General features: G+C 50.8%; 1 protein-coding gene across 3 annotated transcripts in view; it reads left to right on the top strand.

Annotated features, from left to right (window-relative positions):
* PIK3CA (phosphatidylinositol-4,5-bisphosphate 3-kinase catalytic subunit alpha) overlaps nucleotides 1-24,828 on the top strand; it is a 339,084-nt gene that overhangs the window by 117,871 nt on the left and 196,385 nt on the right. For all 3 annotated transcript variants that reach the window (XM_078665664.1, XM_078665663.1, XM_078665665.1), the window contains exons 6-8: nucleotides 17,054-17,159; nucleotides 19,669-19,821; nucleotides 19,973-20,107. In XM_078665664.1, the coding sequence (XP_078521790.1) occupies nucleotides 17,054-17,159; nucleotides 19,669-19,821; nucleotides 19,973-20,107 (394 nt within the window). The remainder of the gene's footprint in view (nucleotides 1-17,053; nucleotides 17,160-19,668; nucleotides 19,822-19,972; nucleotides 20,108-24,828) is intronic.

The following is a 24,828-nucleotide window of genomic DNA, read 5'->3' on the forward strand; positions in this document are numbered from 1 at the left end:
TCGGTCCATATGGAGCCAATGTTTCTCGGAGGTTTGTTGCGACCACTCCACCAACACTCGCAGTTGCGCCGCCTTGTAATATAACTGCAGGTCAGGGAGCCCGACTCCACCCTCAGATCTCGGCCGACGGAGAACCGCATAGGAGACCCGTGCCTGACCCCCTTGCCAAATGAAGCGCAATACATGGGTCTTGAGCCGTCGAAAGAAATCGCTGTCTATGGGGATAGGCAATGCCTGGAACAAATATAAAAATTTAGGGAGGAAAACCATTTTCACGGCATGAACTCTGCCCAGCCACGACAGAAATTTTGGTTTCCACCTGTCCAGTTCCGTCCGGGTCTTTGCCAACAAAGATGGGAAATTGGCCTGGAACAGCCCGCCCACTGTCGGAGTCAGATGGACCCCTAGGTAGACGATTGAACCTGTGGCCCAGGCCAGCGGAGTCAGCGGCCGTACCCGATCCCTCTCGACCTCCGAAAGGGTAAGATTCAGGATGTAGGACTTGCCATAGTTGACCTTAAAACCGGCCACGGCCTCAAACTCCAATAAGACCTCCCGGATGCACTGCAGCGAGATTTCCGGATCAGTAATAGAGAACAAGACGTCGTCCGCAAAGAGCGAAATCTTGTGCTGTTCCCCCGCGAACGGCAGACCTCGGATCCCGACGTGCTCCCGCACCGCTACCGCCAGCGGCTCGATGCTCAGCGCGAACAGCAGGGGGGACAGAGGACAACCCTGTCTAGTGCCCCGAGCGTGAGTAAAGAACGCTGACATATGACCATTCACCGTCACCCGGGACCGGGGGCAGCAGAAATTAGCCTTCACCATAGTGATGAAAGCCTCCGAGAAACCAAAGGCAGTCATGGTATTGAACAGAAATCCCCAGTCCACCCTATCGAAGGCCTTCTCGGCATCCAGGCCCACTAGGACTGCCGGAATACGAAATCTCTCTGCCTTCTCTATTAGATGCACCACCCGACGAGTGTTATCATGCGTCTGGCGCCCCTTGATGAAGCCAGACTGGTCTGGATGGATTAGCGCCGGCATAAGGTCTTGTAGCCTACGTGCCAGGATCGCCGAGTATAGTTTGGCGTCCAAATTAAGAAGCGCTATCGGGCGAAAGGAGGCGCATTGCGCTGGATCCTTCCCCGGCTTTGGCAAGACCGTAATCATCGCCTCCGCCAAGGAGCCAGTAGAGGAACCGGAGGAAGCCATGTCATTAAAAAGGGTTACCAAGAAATCGCAGATCTCGGAAGCGTAGGATTTATAAAACACAGCGGTGTAACCGTCTGGGCCAGGTGCTTTGTGAAGCTTCAAGTTCGCAATAGCATCCAACACCTCCTCCCTGGTAATCGGGGCCCCTAAAAGCTCGTTCCATTCCCTGGACACCTGCGGAAGGTGCAGACGCCCCAGGTACTCCCTCTGGGCAGCTGCTCCCAGCCTTTCCCCCCGTATAGATCCGAGTAAAATCGTCCGAAAATGGCCGCCTTTGTTTCGTCCCGGTGCTGCAACTGACCCACAGAGTCGCGGATCCCCCCAATGTACTCACGTTCCCGCCTGTCGCGAAGCTGTCGGGCCAGGTGCCTCCCCACCTTGTTACCACAGGAGTAGGACTGTCGGCCCAATCTCAGTAGTGTGAACTCCGCCCTGTTATTGTAATGTGCCCTCAGTTTCCCCCGTACCGCCGTGAGAGGCCGGAGGGTCACCCTCGAGGGGTTAAGTTTATGCGCCCGCTCGAGAGATGCCAGCTCAGTCTCCAGGGCCTCCCGATCCTTGCGGCGCAACCTATTAAGTTGTGCATTAAGGCCCAAGCACGTGCCCCTGACGGACGCCTTAAAGGCATCCCATGTGTTGGATACCGAGGTATCGGACGGCGGATTGAGGGTAAAGAACTCCCTAATGGCCACCCGCAGCGCCTTGTTAGAATCCTCGTCCCGAAGTACCGAAGCTGGGAAATACCATTTCCGTTGCCCGGTGTCTGCCGACGACCAGCGCAGAGTAAGCACCAGCATGCTGTGGTCCGAGACCGAGATGGGCAGTATGGTGGAGTCACGGACATCTCCTCTAAGAGCCTGGCTGAGGAATATATGATCCAATCGTGAATAAGAGTGGTGTACATGAGAAAGAAACGTGTAATCTCTGGACGTTGGATGCATAAACCGCCACCCATCAACCAACCCCAGTTCCGCAATCTTTTGCCGTGACAGCTCAGAGAACACACCAGTATCCGCCCTGCGAGCGCCTGAACAATCCAGCGCCCTGTCCCACACCAAATTACAGTCCCCCATGAGGAACAACCGCCCTTCTACAAAATCACTCACTTTATGCAACAGGTCTTGTAAGAACTTATTCTGGCCAGTATTAGGAATATACATCACAACAAAAGTACAAAGCCTCCCCTGCACCAGCCCTTTCACCATCAACCAACGGCCCTCCCTATCCGTGCGTACCGCCACAGGTTGAAAAAGCAGCGAAGTATGGAAGAGGAGGGCCACCCCCTTATGCTTCATGGACGCAGAGGATCTGTATATTAGGGGATATGCCTTATGCTTAAGACGCAGCTCATCTTTGCGAGCAAGGTGAGTCTCCTGAAGTCCCACTATATCCAATTGGTGGTCAGTTATATACTTCCATACCTTTTGCCTTTTCTGCGGGGAGTTCAGCCCCTTAACATTCCAGGTCCCCAAGCTAACAGGCATCGCGAGACACAAAACTAGAATCCTCTATGACTCTGGAACATGCCCACCACCCCCGCCAGAAGGAACCCTGGTCACAGCACATATGAAAAGCATACTCCCGCCAACCCTCCTCCCCACAATTCCAACCTTGAGCCCCATGCAAAATCACCCCGCAACTCTCATACCAACAGCGCCTCCCATCCATCCTCTCACCATCACATGACACAACCCACAACAAGCCCGCGTCACCACCAGAACCCCCCCACACCCCCAACCCCAACACCCCAAACAGCCCCCCCAAGACCCTCCCCCCCCCGGAAACCCCCAGACAACCCATCCAAAGTCCACAAAAGTCCTCCCAGGGCTGGCGAGGAGACATCAGCCGAAGTCCCCTGTAGGCCGAAGGAAAAGGAAACAGTGAAAGCGTAAACAAAACATTAACAATGAAGAAAATACTCATCAGTCCCAGTGGTCCACAGATCACGAAGTTACGACCACTTCGGGGACTGGTCAGGAAGACCATCTCGGTTCCTCCCAAGGTCACGGTCTGGGGAGTCTTCTCCGAAAGTACATCCATTCACCCAGACCGGGGGGGTCCATGCCCCTCCAGCGCCGATCCGCAGAATCAAGTCACCGTCACGCCGCTCCAGAGCTGGCCTGTGACGCCGGCACCGTCGCTGAAGCCACTGACGCCACTGCACTTCCCCTCTCCTGCTGACTGGCATCGCGGTCCGGGCGCCCCCTCGCCGGAGAGGACCCCACTCTATGCCACGAGGAAGACCGACGCCGCCTCCGAGATGGGGATGCATTCGACCCCTGGGACGGGGCAACCTCCTCCAAACCCAAGAGCTCCTTCGCCTCCCGAAGGGAGCGCATCTGCATCAGACGATTCTGCCACCTGAAGATGATCCTGAACGGGTGCCCCCAAGAGTAGGCGATGTTGCGTTCCCGCAAAAAGGAAGTCACCGGCCGAAAATCCCTCCTCTTCTGAAGCGTAGACGCAGCAAGGTCCTGGAAAAGCTGGGGATGATGGCCCCGAAAGTGCAGCGAATCGATGGCCCTAGCCTTCCGGAGGATGCGCTCCTTCAATTGAAAGTCATGTACACAGACAAGGATGTCAGGGGGCGGCCCCCCCCCTCTCCTGGGCAAACCAACGCGATGGACCCTATCCATCTGGATAGTCTTCACCTCATCCTCATCCAGGATCTGCAGCAACAGCTCCTGCACATAGCCTCGCAGGTCACCCGACTCACCATCCCACGGTACCGCTTTAATGCGAATGTTATTCCGCCGGGAGCGGTTCTCAAGATCTTCCATGTGTGCCTGTAGGTCCAAGTTCTGCTCCGTGAGGCGAATGACATCTTGCTGGAGTAAGTGGACATCATTGGCCGTGCTCAAATCATGGTCCTCAAGAGTCGCCACCCTTTCTCCAATCCCATCAACATCTCGCCGGACTTCCCGGAGATCAGAGGCCAGCTGCGCCCGCAGCTCAGAGATGTCCTCCTTGATGGAAGCAAAAAGTTCGGTCATAAAAGCCTTAGTGGCCGGGGCCTCGTCATCGGGTATCCCAGGCGACCCACTTGCACCGGGGGACGCCGGCTGCTGCGACGATCTAGCCGCGCCGTCCTTCAGAACGCGTCCCTTGCGGGCCTGGTTAGCCATAATGCCGGGCGCCTTGCACCAGGGCAAACGCTCCACTAATCACCACCAGAACCAAGCAGTACCCTAATCCGGGCCTGCAGATGCAGCAGTTGGCCCCGGCGGGCAGTCCCACTCCGTGTCCACCACACAGCTCCTGGCCAGAAGCTCCCGGCGAATCTCCGGCGTCCAGATACCAGGAGGTAGGAGAGCGCAAAGCCCAGGAGTCAGGAGGCCCCCAGGCAGCTACGATAAGCCCTAGGTAGGCGGTGCACGAAGGCAATCCAGACAGCAAAAGTCCATGAGCGAGCGCTACGCACTCAAACAGTCGGCTGAGCCAGGCAAAATGGCGGCGCCACGCTCCTCAACCAGAGCACCTCCGGGCCTCCAGGTACGCACCCCCAACAGCACCCCTAGTCCGCACCAGCTCGCAGCGTAGGACTGGAGCCTCCTCTGGGAGTCCGGTCACAGGCAATGGGCAGCCGCAGTCCCCTCGGGTCACATACCACCTAGACGGGCCCCAAACGCAGCCTGTAAAGTCCTGCAACAGCGTAGGAGGCCGCGCCAGCCTCGATCGCTTCCGCCTTGCTTGAACTGCTGACCACCGTTAACACCCCCACATGGTCGGCACCCGTCTCCACGCGTCGAGTCCAGCAGCTCCTGACCGGGTAAATGCGGCCTCTGGGAAGCGCCCGGGGCCTCCTCCACACCTCCCGGCCTGCGCTCCCGGGTCCCCACACTTCTCGCAAATCAGGTCCTTCCGTCTCGTGGGTACACCCCCACAGCACTAGCGGCGCCGTGCCTGACCATAGAAGGGCCCAGGGCAAGCACCACCCCAGGGGCAGTCACGAAGTCGCCGCCACACCAGGAGCCGGCAGCTCTCCCAAGACGTCCCTCGATGGGCCCCTTCTGCGGGCCGGGCTCCCTCCGCACCTCCCCTGTCCAGAGCGGGGGGTCACTCACCAGGATTAGGCCTCCTGGGGCCCTCGCGGAGCCCGGTCCCTGCCGCTCCACAGATGCACCTCTGGATCCCGGCGGGCTCAGTGGTGCCGCCCCCCGCCGAGGCCCCCGGGACCTCTCTGCTCTCCAGGCCGCCACTCGCCGGCACCTTCAGGCTCCACCGGAGCTCGCAGCCGCCCCACGCTGCCTCCGCCGACAGCCCGCAGCCCAGGCGGTCCGATGCCAGATGACCCAGGGCGGGGCGGGGCGCAGAAAGGACCCCCTCCGTCGCGGTGGGCCCCGCGTCACGCCGGGCCGGCCTCCGCTAATCAAGACCGGGGATCCGCAGGCCGCAGAGCTCCGCCTGTCTCGCAGCCTCCCTGGGCGATCCTTCTCCCCGCCGACGGCACCGCGCTCCACCGCAGCGTACCGGCGACCTCCGCCACCGAGTAGGGGCCGAGCTGGGCACCAGGTGCCGCGCTGTTAGCAGCTTTGCTGGATCGGCGCCGGAGAGACAAGGAAAAGCGTCCTACTCCGACGCCATCTTGGCCACGCCCCGCCATAAGTCTTACTTTTATATCAATTTTGATACTGAGAACTTCATAAGCAATTAAATTCTTTTTAAAATATCGAATTTCACTGGGAAGTAAAGTGTTCACTGTAGTAAAGTGCCCCTTTTTAGGTCTCGCATGGCGTTGGAGTGCGCATGCGCTCCTCGCCTGCGAGAGCTAAAGCCAACAAGTCAGTTTCGAGAAGGGGACTCGAGCCCCGCCCCTCATTTCCATTGGGTAGCGTCAGCGTTTATGGTAAACACTGGCTTCCCATTGGAAAGGAGGGTTTTTCGTGCCTCCCTTTGGCTTTTTGGTCCGGCCCACCCGGACTGGCTTGCCTGATTCACGGCTGTCATGAAGACTTTTCTTATCTGCTTGTTTATTTAACAAGCAGATAAGAAAAGTCTTCACAACAGCTGTGAAGCGGGTTTGCTACAGGCTGGCTCCTCATTGGCAATTGTACCCGCTCCTCCCTTCCCTTCCCCCCACCCAAAAGCAAACTACCCAGAGTTGCGCTTGTCAGTCCATGGGTGTCCGGAAGCTCGAGGCGCTTGCTTGCTACCAGTGACTCCTCCCTCCTCGCAACCCTCGCTATCTCCGGCTGCTATTATCTCTCCCCCACACTCGCAGCACATTAACCATATCTTGACCTAGCGCATACGAGACTTGTTGCTGGCCAGATGAGTGTTTGAGCGGCCCATGATTTTCTTGAATGTCTGCGATGGTGGGTTGGAATCTCAGCTCCCGGGACACCTGCAGAGGGTCCGACTCGATGATTTACGTCCCCGGCTGGAGCCCTCCAGCAAATACTTCCTGGGGCTTGTTTCACAAAGCTATCCCGTGACCAAACTTGGAAATGGGAGGATATCATTGAAGGCTATACTGGACTAACCTGAGACTGAGCCGTCGTCATCCAAACTCGGTTCAATAAATATTTTTGGTTTTAGACCTAGCGTATGCACCATCTTTCATTCCCTCACACACACACACACACTCCTAAACCAAAGACGTAGTTTCTCAATGTGGCGCTCTCAACTCTCTCCCCGTCTTACAAGCATGTCGCCTTGTACCACACTATGCTGCAGTCTCATTCCACGGTCTCTAACACTCTCGTGCTCTCACACAATATGCCTCACTGTCACTGTTCCATGATTCTTCCTGCACATGTGAAGCCTCATTCCTCACACCCTCTTACATAAACGTTTACACAGCCTTGCATGAAATTGATATTGTCACTCCTCCCTATTCAGCATCCAGTTATCACAAAGAAATAAGATGAGCCCCTGCCCTAAATGTTAAAGGTGCCGACTCTGTACTTTGAAGTTTATACCTGACCCTGTCCACCATAATAGCCTCTGGTTCTCTTAATGACCTCTGTTGGACTCATTTGACGAGTCTTCCTCTCCCAGAAAAAACTTTTTTTCCCTGAACTAGGTTGACCCCAACAAGATGCATGCACGAGCTAACCATTGTTGGGGCCCAGGAAGGAGCATACAGTGAGGGCGCTTCTTTGTCTTTCAAAGGCATCGGTTTCCTAAAATGGGGCACTTTAGGGGGTACACCCCAGAACTGCCAACTGTCCTTCGTTGAAGAGGGGGTGTGGGAGGAGGACTCCCAAATTATTGCTTTGACTCTTAGCCACCCATTGTGTCTTGTGACTTTGATTGTGTATTTAGGGCCACTAATCACGCGCCCGCTCTTAATAATTGGCACTGTAATTATGCAGCAGCCTGAGGCGGGACCACTGAGGGGCTCACCCCCACCCTGGGCTAGGTTTAGGTCTGCATGCACTAAACAAACCGCCGAACCCCGTGACTGTGGTTGAGGTGAAGTGATTAAGTGGGTTAGTCATTATGTCGTCTTCAGGTAAACCAGTAATACACGTGTTTGCTTGTTGCAACGAATGAGTAGAGCTCTGACCTAACGAATTCTCCAGTGTCCCCTGTTCCCATGTACTCTACTTATACGCAATTCAGGCGAAAACCCACACTTCCTTTATATTTGTGAAACGTTCTGCAAAACAAAGGCGCTGGCTGTTGGTTTTAAGTGTATATCTTCGGCTTTGATCCTGGTGCATCTCCCCTGCCCCACCCACACCCCTGAAGGCTCGGCCCCACCCAAGCCGAGCTCCTGCAGTGATGCTTCAAGGCGCGCCCCAACCACTCCTCTCTGCCCCGCGGCTGTCCCTATACAGGTCCTGTACTGTCGTCTGCCCCACCCGCATGTCTCTCTATCCCACAGTATTACCCCTCCTCCCCACGCGCTGTCCTGCAGTCTCTTTCCCCTCCATTTCACCTGCCGTCTCTACCTTATAGTAGTCTGTTTTCCTCACTAGTTTTCTACCCTGCCATCCGTCTGCTCAAGCCGGCATCGGTAGTGCGGCAGGTGCAGCGGCACCGGGAGACTGAGCGGCACTATGCGCCCAGTGCTGTGCTGCCGCTGCCAGTGCGCTCTGTACCGTGCGCTCTCCCAGGACCTCGGTGCACCCTGCACGTCTCTCCACCTGCCTCCCGGTCGCTGTGCCGCTGTCTCTACCCCCCCTTGCAGTCCGCATGGAGAGGCGCCACGCTCCCGGCTCCAAGGAGTGCCTCTCCCGTGCACCTGTTACCAGCACTTTCAGGGCAGACCAGGATTAGCGCCACCTTGTAGTACTCCAGGCGCTTCTGAGAGGTTTGGTGTGCTACTCCTACGGCTCGCCCACAGGCGGAGCCTATAGGCTGTGGAGTCCACTACACCCATAACGCCACAGCTTTCAAAAAATGCATAGGGGGAGGGGCGTGGCAGGGATAAGAGGAAAGAGGGACGTTTGTGACAGGGCGAGAGAGACAGGCTGGAGGGGTCGGGCGGAGAGCAGGAGGCTGGTGAGTGAGAAATGCATGTGAGGAAGGCCATGAAGTGGGAGTGAGAGAGGCAGGAGTGTAAAGATGGAGGAGATGTGCAATGAGGAAGAGGCATCAGAAAGGAATAAGAGTTAGGGGATAGGGTATGAGGCTGATAGTGTGAAATGAGACGAGGGAAACAGAGAGTGAGATAGAATGATAAGAGGCGAAGAATGAAGGTGGAGAGGGGAAGGGAAGCAGATGGAGAGAGGTAGACAAAACATAGGGTCACAGAAGAAACTAGCATTGAACATGCAATGGGTCTCGCCTTTCATTAAGTTAAAGCCATATTCTTTGCTATACAATACCATTAGCAAAGCAAATGGCTTTAACTTAATAAAAGGCGAGACCTATTGCATTTTCAATGCTTGTTGACATTGTCACCCCCACTTTTTGCCTGGTATTTGATGTGAGTTTTGTATGGAAGTGCACTGGGTTCCTGCTAACCAGGTCCCCAGTGCCAGATCTTCCCCAAAACTGTACAATTGTTTGCCCAATTGGCAATACCTTTATCACTCCCTGTAAGCCCCTAGTTAATTGTACCCCCGGTACCTAGGGCAGGGAGGCTAAAGAGGGTCCTTGAGGGCTGCAGCACGAATTGTGGCACCCTAAGAGACACCTCACCAAACCCGTACTGACTGTCGCTGCAGGCTGCATGTCTTGGTGCAGACAAAAGTGAAAACACGACATCGCACACATCCTTGTGTACCATGCCCACAGACACTGCAGGAAGTAGAGGGACGTCAACCCTACATCAGGCCTTACAGCCCTAAGGTAGGGTACACTATATTATGTGTGGACACATCTGCATGAGCAGATATATCCCTGTGAAGTCTTAGTCGATTCTTGGACATTACCAGTGAACAGGGAAGCCATCTTGAGTATATGTACTGGGCACCGGTGATTTCAAGTTACCTGATGGCTTCACTGAAGCCAAAGATTTTTGATATCAAACATCTCATATTAATAAACCCACCGTGATTCCAGTGATGGATTTATTAATACATGCGCCCAGAATTTACCTTAGAGGTACCCCCTAAAAAACCTACCAACCACTAGTGTTCTGGCTGACTGAAGTAGACCAGCCTGCCACGACAGACAGCTTTCTGACCCCCTGCAGGTGAGACCCCACACTCTCTGAGGATGAAAACAAATCCTCCTCTGGCCGGAGGTGTTGTCAACTCCTCCAGGCAGGATGGCTAATAAACAGCATATCCAGGCAGGAGGCTTGAAAGAAGGGGATGGGAAAGATCCAGTTGCTGTTTTAGGGAAATAAAACAGGGAACTCCAGTGATGGACAGTACAGAGCCTAATAGGCAGACCATTCAAACAGCTAATCCCCACAGTGATCATCACCTCGGAACAATCCTTCACAGGGTGTAGTATACACATGGGACTCCTAAAGATTAGGAGACACTGAGCACCCAAAGAAGCAATAAAACAAATCTGTTAGATTGAAGACGGTTTTCACAAACCGGTTTCAGGGAAAGTAATACAGACTGAGACAGTCAATACAACTACAATTTCGGTCTGAACAACAAGAGGGCCCAAAGTCACATGTCTTATCCAAGCTAGCAAACGACCACTGCAGATGTGCTGTCCAAAGAAAGATCATGTTAGCCACCTTTGGACTGAAGCCACCTCTGCCTACTAAATAGATGCATGGAGGGAGGCAAGAATGCGTATCTCATACAAATGCTATGCAGCAAAATAAGTCCTATTTATTCTCTGGTGTGCAAAAGCAAACGTGGTGACACCTCTTTGTTATATTTGCATATACCTCAGATTCTTCAGGAAGCAACCTTTTCACCACACCAGTAATTAAAAGGCTGTTAGAGTGAGTGCAGGGCATATATGATGGATAATTCCAGTCACAGATTTCTAACCGTAGAATCATCCCCAGGTGTCAGACTGGATCTGGAGCTTTGTGTGATCAGTACACCTGGACATCGGTAAGTGGTCTAATTCAACTCCACATGGCATCATCGTCCTCGCAGGTCGCTCGACGCGGCTGAGGGTACGGATGGTGCCTCCCCCGCGGCTCCGGTGGAGCCTGTGGTGTCGCCGCCGGCCTACATGTCCTTTCCGGGTCCGTCGGCGACTCCGGCCCAGATACAGGAGTTCCTGTTGGCCCTGGCTGGCCTCTTTGGGCCGTCCGGTCACGCTGGTGCGCCTTCGGGCCCCACGGTCCCAACTGGGGTACCTCACGTTTCATCACTGGTGGCCCCGGCGTAGCTGCCGGCTCCGGCCCTAGTGCCGCAAGACCTCCATGGATCCAGGCCTGGATCCCGGTCGACGCCGGTTGACCTCATATCACCTCCACCGACGTCGACCCCACTGGCACCGCTTCCAACGTTGCATGCTCCTTGGGACAACGTCGACCCTGGTTTCAGCCCTGAAGGAGATGCAGCGTCGTGCCGGCATCGTTGATGCTGTTGTCGACGTTACTCGGGGATTTCTATCCCCATGTCTCTGCTTCTTATTTTAGGCCTGTGGAACGGCCTGAGGAGGAAGGGGAGGACTGGGAGGGGTCTGAGGACCCTCTTGCAGCTGATTGAGAGTATGAACAGGACTGGGCAGAGGAGTTTGGGGAAGCCAGTGGTCTGGATACCTCACCAGACCGTTGCATGCTGTCTCCTCCTACTGTGGCTACGGAGGAGGGCGCTAGTTATTCTGTGGTGTTGCGTAGGGCAGCCAAGGCTCTACACCTAGTGCTCCCTACTGTGGCCGTCAGGACTAACCTCATGTCAGAAGTGCTTCAGCCAGCAGCTACTTCTGCAGAACCGCTGCCCCCCCTTCAACAAAGCACTTTCCGACGTTCTTTTGGGCACCTGATCCAGGCCCACCACAGAGACTCCTGTGGATAGGAATGTGGCCCGACACCATCGCCCGGCTCACCCCATTTTCCTCTCCCAACACCCCACCCCGAGAGCTTGGTTGTCCAAGCCTCTGCTTCTCCGACCGTCTTCCCTTCCACACCACCGAATAGGTAATCCAAGAAACTGGATCAGTTCGGAAAGAAGATTGTCCCTTCTGCCAGTTCTGCACTGCGGGCCGTGAACACCACCTCTCTGTGGGATACGGTGACGCAGGTGCTGCCTCAGTGTCCGAAGGAGGCCCGGACAGCTCTCTCCCAGGCTGTTGCAGAGGGGAGAGACACAGCTAATTTCATAATTTGTGACCTAGACACCACCGACTCACTGGACAGATCGATTGCAACGACGGTGGCGGTTCGGCGCCACAACTGATTGAGGACAACTGAATTTTCGGGGGATGGCCAAAACACACTTATGGACATGCCTTTTGATGGCCGTCGCCTCTTCGACGACAAAGCAGACAGCGTGTTAGTGGTTTAAGGACTCACGGGCTACGGCCAAGTCCTTGGGACGGTCTGCAGTCCGCCTTCCTCCACCTACTGCTTTTCGCTCCTTTCGTGCTACCGGAAGGGGTGTTCGCAGCAGAGCCACAAGCCTGCGCAGCAACAATCCCAGTGCGGGCGCGGGTTCCACCGTGGCGCTCTAAGGGGCCAGAGGAAGAGCCACAAGCCTGCGCAGCAACAATCCCAGTGCGGGCGCGGGTTCCACCGTGGCGCTCTAAGGGGCCAGAGGGCGGGTCAGCCCACCTCCACCCAGGCCATCACTGCCTCCAAACCTTCCTAGTCTAAACTTTCAAGTCCATCACGCTAGTGGGCGGCAGGCTTCCGAAGGGCTACTCCCTCTCCTTCGAGACTACCCCTCCAGCCATGCCACCTCAGTACCACTGCATGTCGGGGGATAACTTGATGCTTCTTCAGCAGGAGGAAGTTGCAGCCTTCTTGGCCAAGGGGTCATTGAGCGCGTTCAGATGCCAGAAGTAGGTCGTGGTTGCTATTCCCACTACTTTCTGGTGCCAAAGAAAGACAAGGGCCGGTGTCCTATCTTAGACCTCCGGAACATCAATCGCTTCCTCCACTAAGAGAAGTTCAAGATGCTCACTCTGGCTCAGGTCTGGCCTGCTCTCGATCCACAAGACTGGATGGTAGCGCTGGACTTGCAAGATGCTTATTTCCACATCCCAGTCCTGCGGGCCCACCGGCGTTACCTGCGGTTCACTGTAGGCCACAAGCATTTTCACTTCACAGTGCTTCCTTTTGGCCTTACCAGCGCCACTCGGGTGTTCACGAAAGTGATGGCGGTGGTCGCAGCTCATCTGCGCAGATCAGGGGTTTCAGTCTTCCCCTATCTCGACGACTGGTTGTTGAAGGCGGGCTCACCCCAGGCAGGCGTCTCCCACCTCCAGACTAAGGCCGACCTCCTGCATTGGCTGGGGTTCTCCATCAACGTGCCGACGTCGCACCTGATTCCCTCTCAGAAGCTCCTCTTTATCGGCGCAGTTTCGGGTCTATCCTCCCGAACAGCGAGTCCGGGATATTAGGGCTCTGATTCTGATCTTTCAGCCCTTGTCCCGGGTTTCGGTCAGAGTGACTTTGAGACTGCTGGGCCTCATGGCCTCCTGTATCCTGCTGATCGATCATGCCAGATGGCATATGCAGGCTCTGCAGTGGGACCTGAAGTTCCAGTGGGCGCAGTATCAGGGGAACCTGGCCGATCACTTCCAGATCTCGGCGGACACTGCACGACATTTGCAGTGGTGGCTCACGAACCGTCATTGGATTGACGGCTGATCCCTCTCCCTTCCCCAACCGGAGTATACAGTGGAGACATATGCGTCCCTCCTGGAATGGGGCGGCCACATGGGAGAGCCGGAGACCAGAGGCCTCTGATCTCCGCCGGAGTCCAAGCTCCATATGAACCTTCTGGAGCTTCGGGCAATCCGGCTTGCACTGAAGGCATTCCATCCCTCTGTCAAAGGGAGAGTAGTGCAGGTGTTCACAGACAACACTGCCATGTGGTACTGCAACAAGCAAGGCGGGGTGGGGTGGTGGACCCTCTGTCAGGAGGCTCTGCGTCTCTGGACATGACTGGAACATCAGGGCGTTTTACTGGTGGTTCAACACCTGGCAGGTTCTCTGAACGCCAGGGCAGTCTAACTCAGTCACAGGTGCATGATGGATCACGAATGGTGTCTTCACTCGGAGATGGTGCGAGGTCTCTTTTAGCAGTGGGGAGAGCCTTGGTTAGATCTATTCGCCACCGAAGAGAACGCACAATGTCATCAGTTCTGCGCGTTGGAATTTCCAAGGCGGTACTTGCCTGGCAACGCTTTTCATCGCACGTGGAGTTGCGGTCTGTTGTACACCTTTCCGCCTAATCCACTTCTGCCCAGAGTGCTGAAGATCAGGCACGACTGGGCGCAAGTCATCCTTGTGGCCCCAGACTGGGCTCGAAGAGTATGGTATCCCGAGCTACTCGGTATGAGCATCGATTCTCCGATCAGACTACCTCTTCGGGGGGATCTCCTGTCGCAGCTGCAGGGCACGGTCCTCCACCCAAACCTGTCCAGTCTCCACCTCTTTCCGTGGAGATTGAGCAGCGGCAGCTGATTCCTTTCGACTTGCCTCCTGAAGTTTGTGATGTTATTCTGGCAGCCAGGCGTCCGTCCACTAAAGTGGTATATGCCTGCAGGTGGAACAAATTTGTGGCATGGTGCACAGCAAAGACTGTGTATCCCCTTTCTGCCCCTCTTTTGGAAGTCCTCTTGTTCCCTCTTTCTTTGGCCCAGCAGGGCTCTGCTCTGGACACTTTCAAGGCCTACCTTTCTGCTATTTCGGCCTTCCCCAGGCTCCCTGATCAGCCCACTCTTTTCAAGTCCCCTGATGTAAATAGATTTCTCAAAGGCATTACTATTCCTATTCCTTTTGTGATGCCTCAGTGGGACTTGAACCTGGTTCTTACATACTTGATGTGCGCTCCCTTTGAGCCCCTTCATAACTGTCCTCTTCGTCTCTTGACTTGAAGACTGCATTCCTGGTGGCCACCATTTCCGCAAGGCGAGTAAGTGAGCTCCAGGCTCTTTTCTTGTAAGCCTCCTTTCTTATTAGTCCATCCGGACAAGGTTGTGTTCAGGCCCCGTTCTTCCTTTTTTGCCAAAAGTTATTACAGCTTTTTACATTGGGCAGTCTATTACCATGCCCACCTTCTTTCCGCATCCTTCCAAGGAGGAAGAGAGGCTCCACCATCTGGACCCAAAACGTGCGCTCTCATTTTATCTCAACTGCACACAATAGTTCCGGATGGATGACCAGCTCTTTGTTGGGTACGTTGGCACAAAGAAAGGTCGGACGGCACACAAGAGGACTATCTCCTGCTGGGTCGTCGTGTGTATCAAAGCCTGTTACTCGTTGGCTAAAAAGGAACCTCTGGTGGGACTGCGTACTCATTCCACCAGAGCTACTGCAGCCACTGCTTCATTGGGAGGTGGTGTCCCCCTACAAGACATCTGTCAGGCAGCCACGTGGGCTTCGCTGCACACGTTTACTAAGTATTATTGCCTGGACAGCCAAGTCCGTAGAGACTGCTTCTTTGGCGTTCTGTTCTCCGTGACTTTCTGGTGTGATCTTGGTTCACAGACCCCCCCCCCCCCCCCCCCACCGGGGTTGGTATCGCTGGGGTATCTATTCTAAGGTAAGGAATCTATCACTATGTGTTTCTTTCAAATAAATAAGTTACTTACATTTGGTAACGATATGTCTGTAAAAAACATTAGCAGTGATAGATTCTACCCATACACTCCATTCTGCGAATTGATTTCTAAGGTTAAGGTCATCCCTTTCAGGGCCCTAGTTTTAATGCACCCGTGGTCGGTTTCTTGCATGGCTCTGCGTTACTGGCGCGGAAAGTCGTGTACAGAGCTGACGTCCGTGCACGTGGGCGGCTTCTAGGTAGCGCCCGTGACGTCTTCTCGGCGACCACGACCCAAACGACGGACGTGGAGCCGCACACCGCCACCTACTGATGCGCAGGGGTACTGCTGACGATAACTTTCCGGCTCCAGGCTGACGCCTGAGGGTAATTCTAAGGTAAGGAATCTATCACTACTAATGTTTCTTACAGATATATCGTTACCGAAGGTAAATAATTTGTTCTTCTGGACATCTGCCAGGCCGCAATTTGAGCATCCTTGCATAAGTTTACCAAGCACTACTCCCTCGACACTCTGGTCTGTAGAGATGTTGACTTTGCCCATTCGGTTCCTAAGGACTTTTTAGTGAGCAACCTTTTCGCAGACCTTCCTCCGGGGAGGTATTGCTTGGGTATCTATTCTAAGGTAAGGAATCTGCTGCTAGAACTCTCTATCAGATAAAGAAGTTACTTACCTTTGGTAACCCCATATCTTGTTGAGGGACTAGCTAGCCTCAGATTCCTTATCGACCAACCATTCTTCCCTACTCTGCGAATGGATTATTACACTCTGGTCTGTTCCCCTTTCAGGGCCTTAATTTCACACACCAGTGGTTAGTACTCTTTGTGACACCGAGCTTCTGGCATGGAAAGTCACGAATGGAAACTGACTTCAGCACGCAGGGTAGACATATTATAGAGTGACTTGTTCTTTTCTCTTCGTGCTTACTTTTTCCTCTTGAGCCAAAAGAGCAGAAGTTGTGTTTTCATCAGGTGATATGTTGACTAAGGAGCTTGCAGTTTAAGATGGGCTTTGTGAGGATGCTATGATGCACAGAATGTATTGTTTGCTTGAAGATGAAAAGATCTTATGACCTTACAACATACGTTGTAAAATGATTAAGAAAATCATATGACTTATTCAGGCTCAGTTTGGTCCTTCTGCAGCCAAATCTAATTTAAGTTATGTAAGTGCATAAATGATGACACTTAATCTCAACTTTGCGAAAAACATCCATAAGCGTGTGTGTTATCCCGCAACCATTGTTTTCGCTCATGCAAATTAAAGGACCAACTCGTGTAAAATACACTCAAGCTGATAGTTTCACAGTCTTCAGCTTTTCTTTTCAAAGTTCATTAGTTAGGGCAGAGTAAAATCATTAGTCAAAAACAAACTAAATCTATATTTCATTAATCTAATTTTGTATTGATTTGGAAAAACGGTATAAAAAAATATTGTTGGCTAAGACGATAAGAATAAGACGATAACAACATCCAGGTATGAGATGCATTCACCAGGAGAGATAGAAACAATATAAGATTTAAAAGAAGCTGCACAAATTTGGTTGTGTCTGTGCTCATTTATATTGAATGACTCTAGGATATAAATACTTGTTATACAAATGTGTCCTTCCCTGTCTTAATGGTCAATCAAATAAGAACAAATTTCCACTTTATTTTAACATGCTCCAATCCAGTACAATCAGAACTGTGGAAGAATATCTGATATGATTGTGTATCCAAACCCTTAATGTTTCTTTCTGAAATCCACATTAATCCCGTTTTTTTTTTGTATTTTAATTGTCTAGATGGAATGAGTGGCTGCTCTATGATATGTACATTCCTGACATTCCTCGTGCTGCTCGCCTTTGTCTTTCAATCTGCTCCGTGAAAGGCAGGAAGGGTGCTAAAGAGGTAAAGGGTTTACAGTCTTGTTCTATTTGGTTAAACACTGGGTTATAGTGTACCACAAATGGGGAAAGGAAGGTAAGATGCATAAGGAGTCCTGATTGTTGGTGCGGTTGGCAATGTTTGACCTACATTAAATCCAGAGTTAAAGGAATATACACACCTGCCAACTCTGTCCAAAAAGAGGTTGTATTTTTCAAGTTTCAAAAAGACTAATTAGCACATTGGTGACATCACTGGAAAACATGTATCATGACCTCTGGCACTACTGTGAAATCACAGAAAATCACATAATATGAAATTGGACAGAGGTCAAAGCAAGTGATAGTGGGGCGTCTGACCTAGATGACGATAGATATAATATGGCACTCCTGACATTTTGGACAGGCCGGCATTCTGCACCTCTTCCCACGGACTTCACCACAAAAAGTGGTAAGATTTAATTCTAAAATTAGTAGGCAATAGGACTGGTAAATAATAAGTAGCCTGTTACCTAAATCTGTCACTTTGGCTCTGCCCTGCCTCACTTTATTTGTCCTGTGCCTCATTTAATTTTTTCCACTGTCAATCCTGCCCCTGCAAACAGACTACTGCTACACTCCCTTCTGGCACTGTGAGGTTCATAGTTTTATCTTTGAAAAAGACACCCTCACACTACCAGGATGATCGGGAGGAGTCTCTTGCACCTGGAGCGCAATGCCTCACAACTACTTTAGGGGCTTGATGTACCTGGTAGCCACCTCCCATGGTTCAGCCCCTTTGCCCTGACACTCTGAATAATCAACCCACCAGGACTGGAAGCTTTCCAAAGCTACAATTTGCGTTGTACTTCAGCTAGAGATACCCTCGACTACTTGACCCATCAAAAAGCTAGTGGCCTCCACACCTCTCCGTAGGTAGTGATGGTATGCTCCTCTTCACTTCTGCCTGCGGATGTAACTTCTATTTCTGTTGTCAGTTAGACTGTAGAGGTACTGGATTTGCCCCTTACAGTGGTGGAGACAAAGTTTGATCTGGGAAGAGGTGTGGCGCCGCGGCCAGGGCGACTGACGCTGGAATCTGAGGATCACGGTTCGATCCCCGGCTCCGGCGGCAGGTTAGCCCAGCACCATGTGACTCTGGGCAATAGCTTGCTTAATCTTCCCGACGGCCCCCAGCGCCTAGAGACCCTTACGGGTGATTGTGCGCTTTACAAATGTGGATCTCTTAACAGAGGACCATTAACCTGCCTGCTCATAGTCTAAGCCACTGCTCCTCTCCGATAAGGCCGTTATAGAACCCATCAAGCTGGCCTGAGACAAACCAACTTCCACACCAGGCAGGAATAGCCTGATTGCTCTCTACTACAGGCACAGACCCAATTTGTCCACTCACTCTTCACCATACGGTTAGTACAGGCTTTGTTTTGTTCTTAGTGGCCTTCCAACAGAGAATTCAAGAAGCTGGAGGCCTTACCTAAGAAAGCCGTCTCTTCAGAAAACCTGGCCCTTACGTCGATGAATGCCGCCTGCTTGGTGGGGAGATAGATCAATGCACTGTGAAAGATGGAACAGATGATGGTGTTGAGCCTCCTGTACCACCTGAAAGTTAACCTCGCAGAGGTGGTCGCGGCAGGTAAGGGATTTCAATTCAGATCCTTAGAGCAGGTCCAGATGCAATACTTTCAGTGATAAGGGCCATAGGAGTTAAATATGCTGGGAGTCAGCATAAGCTTCACTGCACACATTTACCAAACATTTACGTGAACTCTTAGGTGAGAAGGTATAGCAATTTTACACATTCCATGCTCCAAGACTCTGATGTGACCATTTATTCAGAACCACCTCCTGGGAGGGTTATTGCTGGGTTATCCATTCAAAAGGTGAGGAATCTGCAGTTAGAAATATCCATCTGAAGTAAAAGTTACTTTCTGGTGGATTCTTAATCCACCTGCAGATTCTTTATCGATGCTGCCCACTTCTGTCGGTGAGTAATGGTCATTGTCATCTGAATAATAAGGTTCTCCGGTGGATTGTAGTTCTATATACAGACGGTCGAATAACAGATGACCTTGTCTCTACGGGTTCTGATAAAAAGAATACCCAGCAGACGTCTGGATCCCGGAGTGACGGTATGAGGCTCAAATGATGTAATTTACTGACAATAACCGATGCTCAGACCGAGCCAAAGCTACATGCAGTTGCAGGAGAGCTAATGCAGAATTTGCCTAATACCGTCCTGCACCTAGGGTTAATAAGAAAGTGATCAATCTGCTGTTGGAGTATCTATCGGAAAGACAGTTACCAAAGTTAAGTATCTTTTTTGTTTTGAACACTCTGAAGTTGGAGTGTGCAATTTCGAAAATAACTTTTATCTTTGTTCTTCACATCAATGTCTAAAAGCTTGGTCTCTAATTGAAGACCAGTATCTTTCAGTACCAGTAAAACTGTTGTTCTGTATGCTTAATAGAATTGTAGTGAACTGAGATGTGCTAATATATGTGTAGACTAAATCACTTTCATTTATCCATTTTAAGGAACACTGTCCGCTTTCTTGGGGAAACATAAATCTCTTTGATTACACAAACACATTGGTTTCTGGGAAAATGGCATTGAATCTGTGGCCTGTACCTCATGGAATGGAAGATTTGTTAAATCCTATTGGAGTCAGTGGCTCAAATCCTAACAAGGTAAAATTGGGAAGTTATGAATGACTGCTTCCTATCTCTGATTAGCATTTTTAAAGGCTGTGGAAAAATGACATATTGATTGTGTTTTTATAGTTTGGTTTTAGAACATTTCCATCTATATAATTTTTATGATTATGGTTTGTCTTTTCAGGAAACACCCTGTTTAGAGCTGGAATTTGATTACTTTAGCAGTCCGGTCAAATTCCCAGATATGGCAGTGATTGAAGACCATGCGAATTGGACAATGACAAGAGAACTTGGCTTAAATTACACTCATGTAGGGCTGGTAAGTAAATGAGTATTCAGTTTGTTTATTTTTGGTCTTGCCACTGGAAATGCTTTGCTCTTTATCATGTTTTTAAATATTTTTGTAGTGTGCTGTCTGTTATGACCTTGTTTGTAAATTGGAATTCTGATGAATACTACTAACAGCAAATTCCTCACCTTCATAATATGCCCAGGTACCAGACTGGATCTGAAGAATTCTTCAGCAATACTCTCGCTCACTAATATGTGGTGCCATGTGGCTCTGTGGTGACTCCGTACCATCCCCGAAGTGATGGAGTGGAGTCTCATATAAGCGACACCCCTGTGCACCTCAGTCCTATATTTCTACATCCTCCAGTGCAGATCTAGAGCTCCACTCTCACCTTTGTCGGTCTTCCAATAACTCCTACAAGTTTTCATGGTGTCCCCACTGAAATGGACAGGGTTTAAGCCATGCTACGCCTGCAGGAAGTAGATGTTGGCCAAGGACCCCCATAAGGCATGTCTGTTGTGCTTTGGTGCCAGGCACAACTTTGTTGTGCACTAACTGAACCCCACAGAGCCACAGGGGTCTCCAGGCAGACTTATACCTGTTGACACCATCTACCTCACATGGACCTCCTGTCAGGTCCTTATTGACTCCGACACAGACTTCTACCCTGACCACCAGGTCCATGCAGATTTTATCGGTACGGGCATTGGAACCAGCTCCACTGACGCTGATCTGTTACCAACACTGATCCCTGACCACAAAGCGGCATCCACCAAATCCAGACCTATGAGTCACTTTAAGAACCAAAAGCTCAACAGGTCATACAACTGGATTTCAACCCAGTGCCTCTGCTCTAACATCAGTACCAGAGGATTCACACTATTTTTGGTTCTGATTTGTGTCCAGTGTTAAAAGCACCCAATTTACCCAGTATTGGGGTATCTTTTCATAGAGTATCTTTTCATAGATTCATATACTTGAGTCATCCCCGCCATCGAAAGATACCGTTTTCTTCCCTAAAGACATTGATGACAAGGAAGGGGACAGGTTCCTACATCCTCTCAGTCCTTTCGAGGCAGTGGACGAGGCAACATCAGAAACTCTTCCATCCAACAGGGACAGTAATCCTCCAGTTCCTCCTCCTCTGCTACACTGGTAACCAAGTCGCTTAACTTTTCACTCACATTCTATGCCTGATTGGTAAAATGTCAGAACACAACATTTCCTCCTCCGCTCCAAAACCATCTTGTCACACACCAAATTGACTTTGGATGTGCACACTATAATTCTGTTCCAGTAAATTGACCTTGTGTTATCCAAAGGTGCTATTGAACGGGTCCCACACTCTAAGAGACTGCGAAGGAGAATGCTACACTTTTCATTCTAGCAAAAGACTGAGGCCTCAGGTCAATTTGGGACCTCTGCTCATGGAACCATCTTTCTAATGCAATTCAAAATTCTCATTGTGACATGTATCTTGTTGGCTCTAGACCCGGGACACTGGATTTGCACCTTTGTGTTTGCAGAACGAATATTTCCAGATGGGCATTCTGCAGTCCCAAAGAAGTTACATGTGGTTGAGGGTAGGCCCGGAACTCTTTCAATTCACTGTGGTCCCCTTTAGCCTTACCTCGGCCCCTCTTGTGGTTATGAAAGTGATGAGGATGGTTACTGCCTGTCTTCCGAAATCAAAAGTACACAGTTTCTTATACCTCAAACTGGCTGCTAAAGGCAGGCTTACTGTAATCAGTTGTTGCCCACCTTCAGAAGGCTGTGAACACTTGACATTGAGTTTCAACATGAAGTCAAAGTCCCACCTGAGCCCAGTGCAAATATTTCCATTCATTTGTGGACACAGTTCAGGGCCGTGCCTCTGCTGCAGCGAGTTCGGGACATTCACAATATGTTCACAATGTTTCTGTGAGGTTGTTTTTGAGGTTGTTTTAGTCCCCTAGACTCATGCATCCTCGTCCCCCAAATGCCAGGTGGCACATGCGGACCCTGCAGTTGAACCTCACTTCACAGTAGAACCAACATCAGTGGGGCTTCTCAGACTTCATTCAGATCTCAGAGAAGACTGCCCGGTATCTGCAGTGGTGTCTGAAAGATGTGAAAGATGCCAGTCTGACCTGCTCAGGCCACTTTCTCTCCCAGCCAGAGTCCACAATGGTGAAAGACATGTCACTGCTGAGTAGGGGGGAGGTGGAAGGGAAGAACAAGGGAACCCTACTCACTGAGGAACCAGGGTGCGTACTTTAAATAAAAAACAAAGGTTCCAGTGGAGTAATACTATCAAATGCATTAGTCATAACAAACCATAATAGCAATATTTTGTGAGGGTTTGGAGGGATGTCAAAGAGAAAGAGCGCTCAAAACACAAAAAGTTGTTTGGCATAAAAGTTTGTATTAATCATAAGAACGTAGCATACAGATTGTACAAAGAAAATAGTTTCTTGCAGTGCGGAGTGTCCCAAGTGTTTTATAAGAACCAAAAACAGTTGAGTGACATGTGGTGAAAATATATACAAGGTTTCAAAAGAAATGTCTTCAATGAAAGCGACCGCTGTGGAATTTAGTTATACAATATTTTACAGCAACTGTATTCAATGACAAGCGCTGTATGAATGGTTCGCTTCCATTAATCGTCGACTGCGTTTCGACCCACTTGAATTGTTGGGTCTCATCAGGACCTAAAATGTAAGGGGCGTCTAAAAAAGAGAAAAACCTAGTATGAGGACGGGACCAGGTGAGAGTTCAGGATTTTGTAAGAGAGAGCCAATTTGGGTAAGTACCCGAGTTCAAAAAATGCTGTACTCTTGCGTGGGGTGAGGCGTACCAACCGTGTGTGAAGGTGGAGGAAAATACTCTCAGTAAACCCAGCCGGGTTCTGTTCAAGGGCGATGCAACCAGGGGAAGAAGGAAAGGAAAGAGTAAGCTGGAATGCAATAAAATGGTTGCAATGAAACAAGTAGGGGAAGTGAGACACTTGCCACTGGTGGTGGCGAGTGAGCGATGGTAATGGGATACGAGTCAATCGTAGGTCTTGGTGGTGCAGATAGAATCAGTGAGCGCCAGGGTTGAGGCGCTACTCTTCGTTTTAAGCCAAGGGAAATACCTGAGGAATACCAAAACCACAGGTAAACTGGCCGCTTAATACACAGTCCGTTGGGCAGGGGGGCAGGGTAGCTGCATGTGGCAGTGGGGCTTACCTTGTGCAAGGGCGCCGATTGTGTGTACAGCAGTGTGTCTCGGTCCGTCTCCTGTTGGAGTTTGCGCTCAGGTCGGCGTGCACAAGTGAAGTACTGTGCAGCCTCTGAAGCGTGCGCAGGCAAAAAATGGATTGCCGCAACACAGATAGTGTGAGGGAAGGAGATCGGATGACACTGATAGTGAAAGTGATGAGCAAAAGTGCTCCAAGGATGGCTGATGCAAAACAGGTGGCATGGTATCAGTTACGAGAAGTGCGCGGATAGAGCGTAAGGGGGCAAGTTTAAAATAGCAGCAGGGTGGATGAATTAAAAAATGAAGGAATGTACGAGGACGTCATGAAAATGAGACAGGAGGACATACATGGCTAAAATAAGGCACATCTATGGATATCTCAATGCGCCTATGAAGAGTAGTTATAGGGTGGAACATAGAGCAGCACATTTGTCCAGGATGCGCGATACATGGAACCTGCTGGTTAAGTGCTGAGTGGACAACCATACCATTGCAGTAGAGTACAAATATGTAGGCAACATAGTCTCTAATTCTACATATGGTATAGCCAGGCTATAGACTATGCCATACTGGGATGAGCAACAATAGCAAGGTTACAACATTGAAAAACAATGTACCACGCCATGTGCGAAGTTCAACATATGTGCAATGGCTAATAATTGGGCTGTTATGTCAAAGGGACACAGGTATTGGTGTATGCAGGTGTCAGGGGACAGAATGGGTGGAAGTACCAAGTATAGCATGTGATAAGGCAAAAGCAGGGTGTGGCAACCTACAGGAAGCGTGGTCTTGGGTGCTGGGAATTCAGTTTAGGGTTGCCACAAACCCACGCCATTCCTCGGCGGAATTCAGTCCATTGTTAATAGAATCAGTTCTGTCAATCCAATGACACTCATGTTGTTGAAGTACTTGTGTGATGTCACCCCCTCTCTCTGGGATTTTGGCAATGTCTATGACCTGCCACCTGATCTCATCAGCTGTGTGATTTTTTTCAATGAAATGGGAGACCAATGGGGCAATGGCAACTGAGCTTCTAATACGACTGCAGTGTTGTCCTATCCTTGCTTTAATGGTTTGTTGTGTCTGTCCGATATATACGGTAGGTCACAAGGACACCAGACGCAATACACGACGTTACGTGTGTTACAGTTGGAGAAGAAGTCTATGGTGTATTCGCAGTTGCCATGTTTGAAAGAGTTGGTATTTTCAGAGTAGGGACAAATAACGCATTTGCCACATTTATAATGACCTTTGACTGGCGGTAAACCCCAGGTGAATTCAAGAGCGCCACCTTTCCTTATTGTAGTCTCGGTGGATGATCTGACCAGATGGTCTTTAATGTTTTTGGCCTTTTAGTAGGCAAACAAAGGGACTTCCATAGAGGGGTCTGTGCTCTTGATGATGATCCAATTTTTAGTGATAAGACTCCAGATTTTGTTAGTATGTACACCGAATGTGGTGACATATACTATTTTGTTTGACTTTGTTTTGGTTCTGGTGCTGAGCAGTTCCTCCCTGGGACAGTA

This window comes from Lissotriton helveticus, chromosome 11 (genome assembly GCF_964261635.1).
Source record: "Lissotriton helveticus chromosome 11, aLisHel1.1, whole genome shotgun sequence".
Classification (NCBI taxonomy): Eukaryota; Metazoa; Chordata; class Amphibia; order Caudata; family Salamandridae; genus Lissotriton; species Lissotriton helveticus.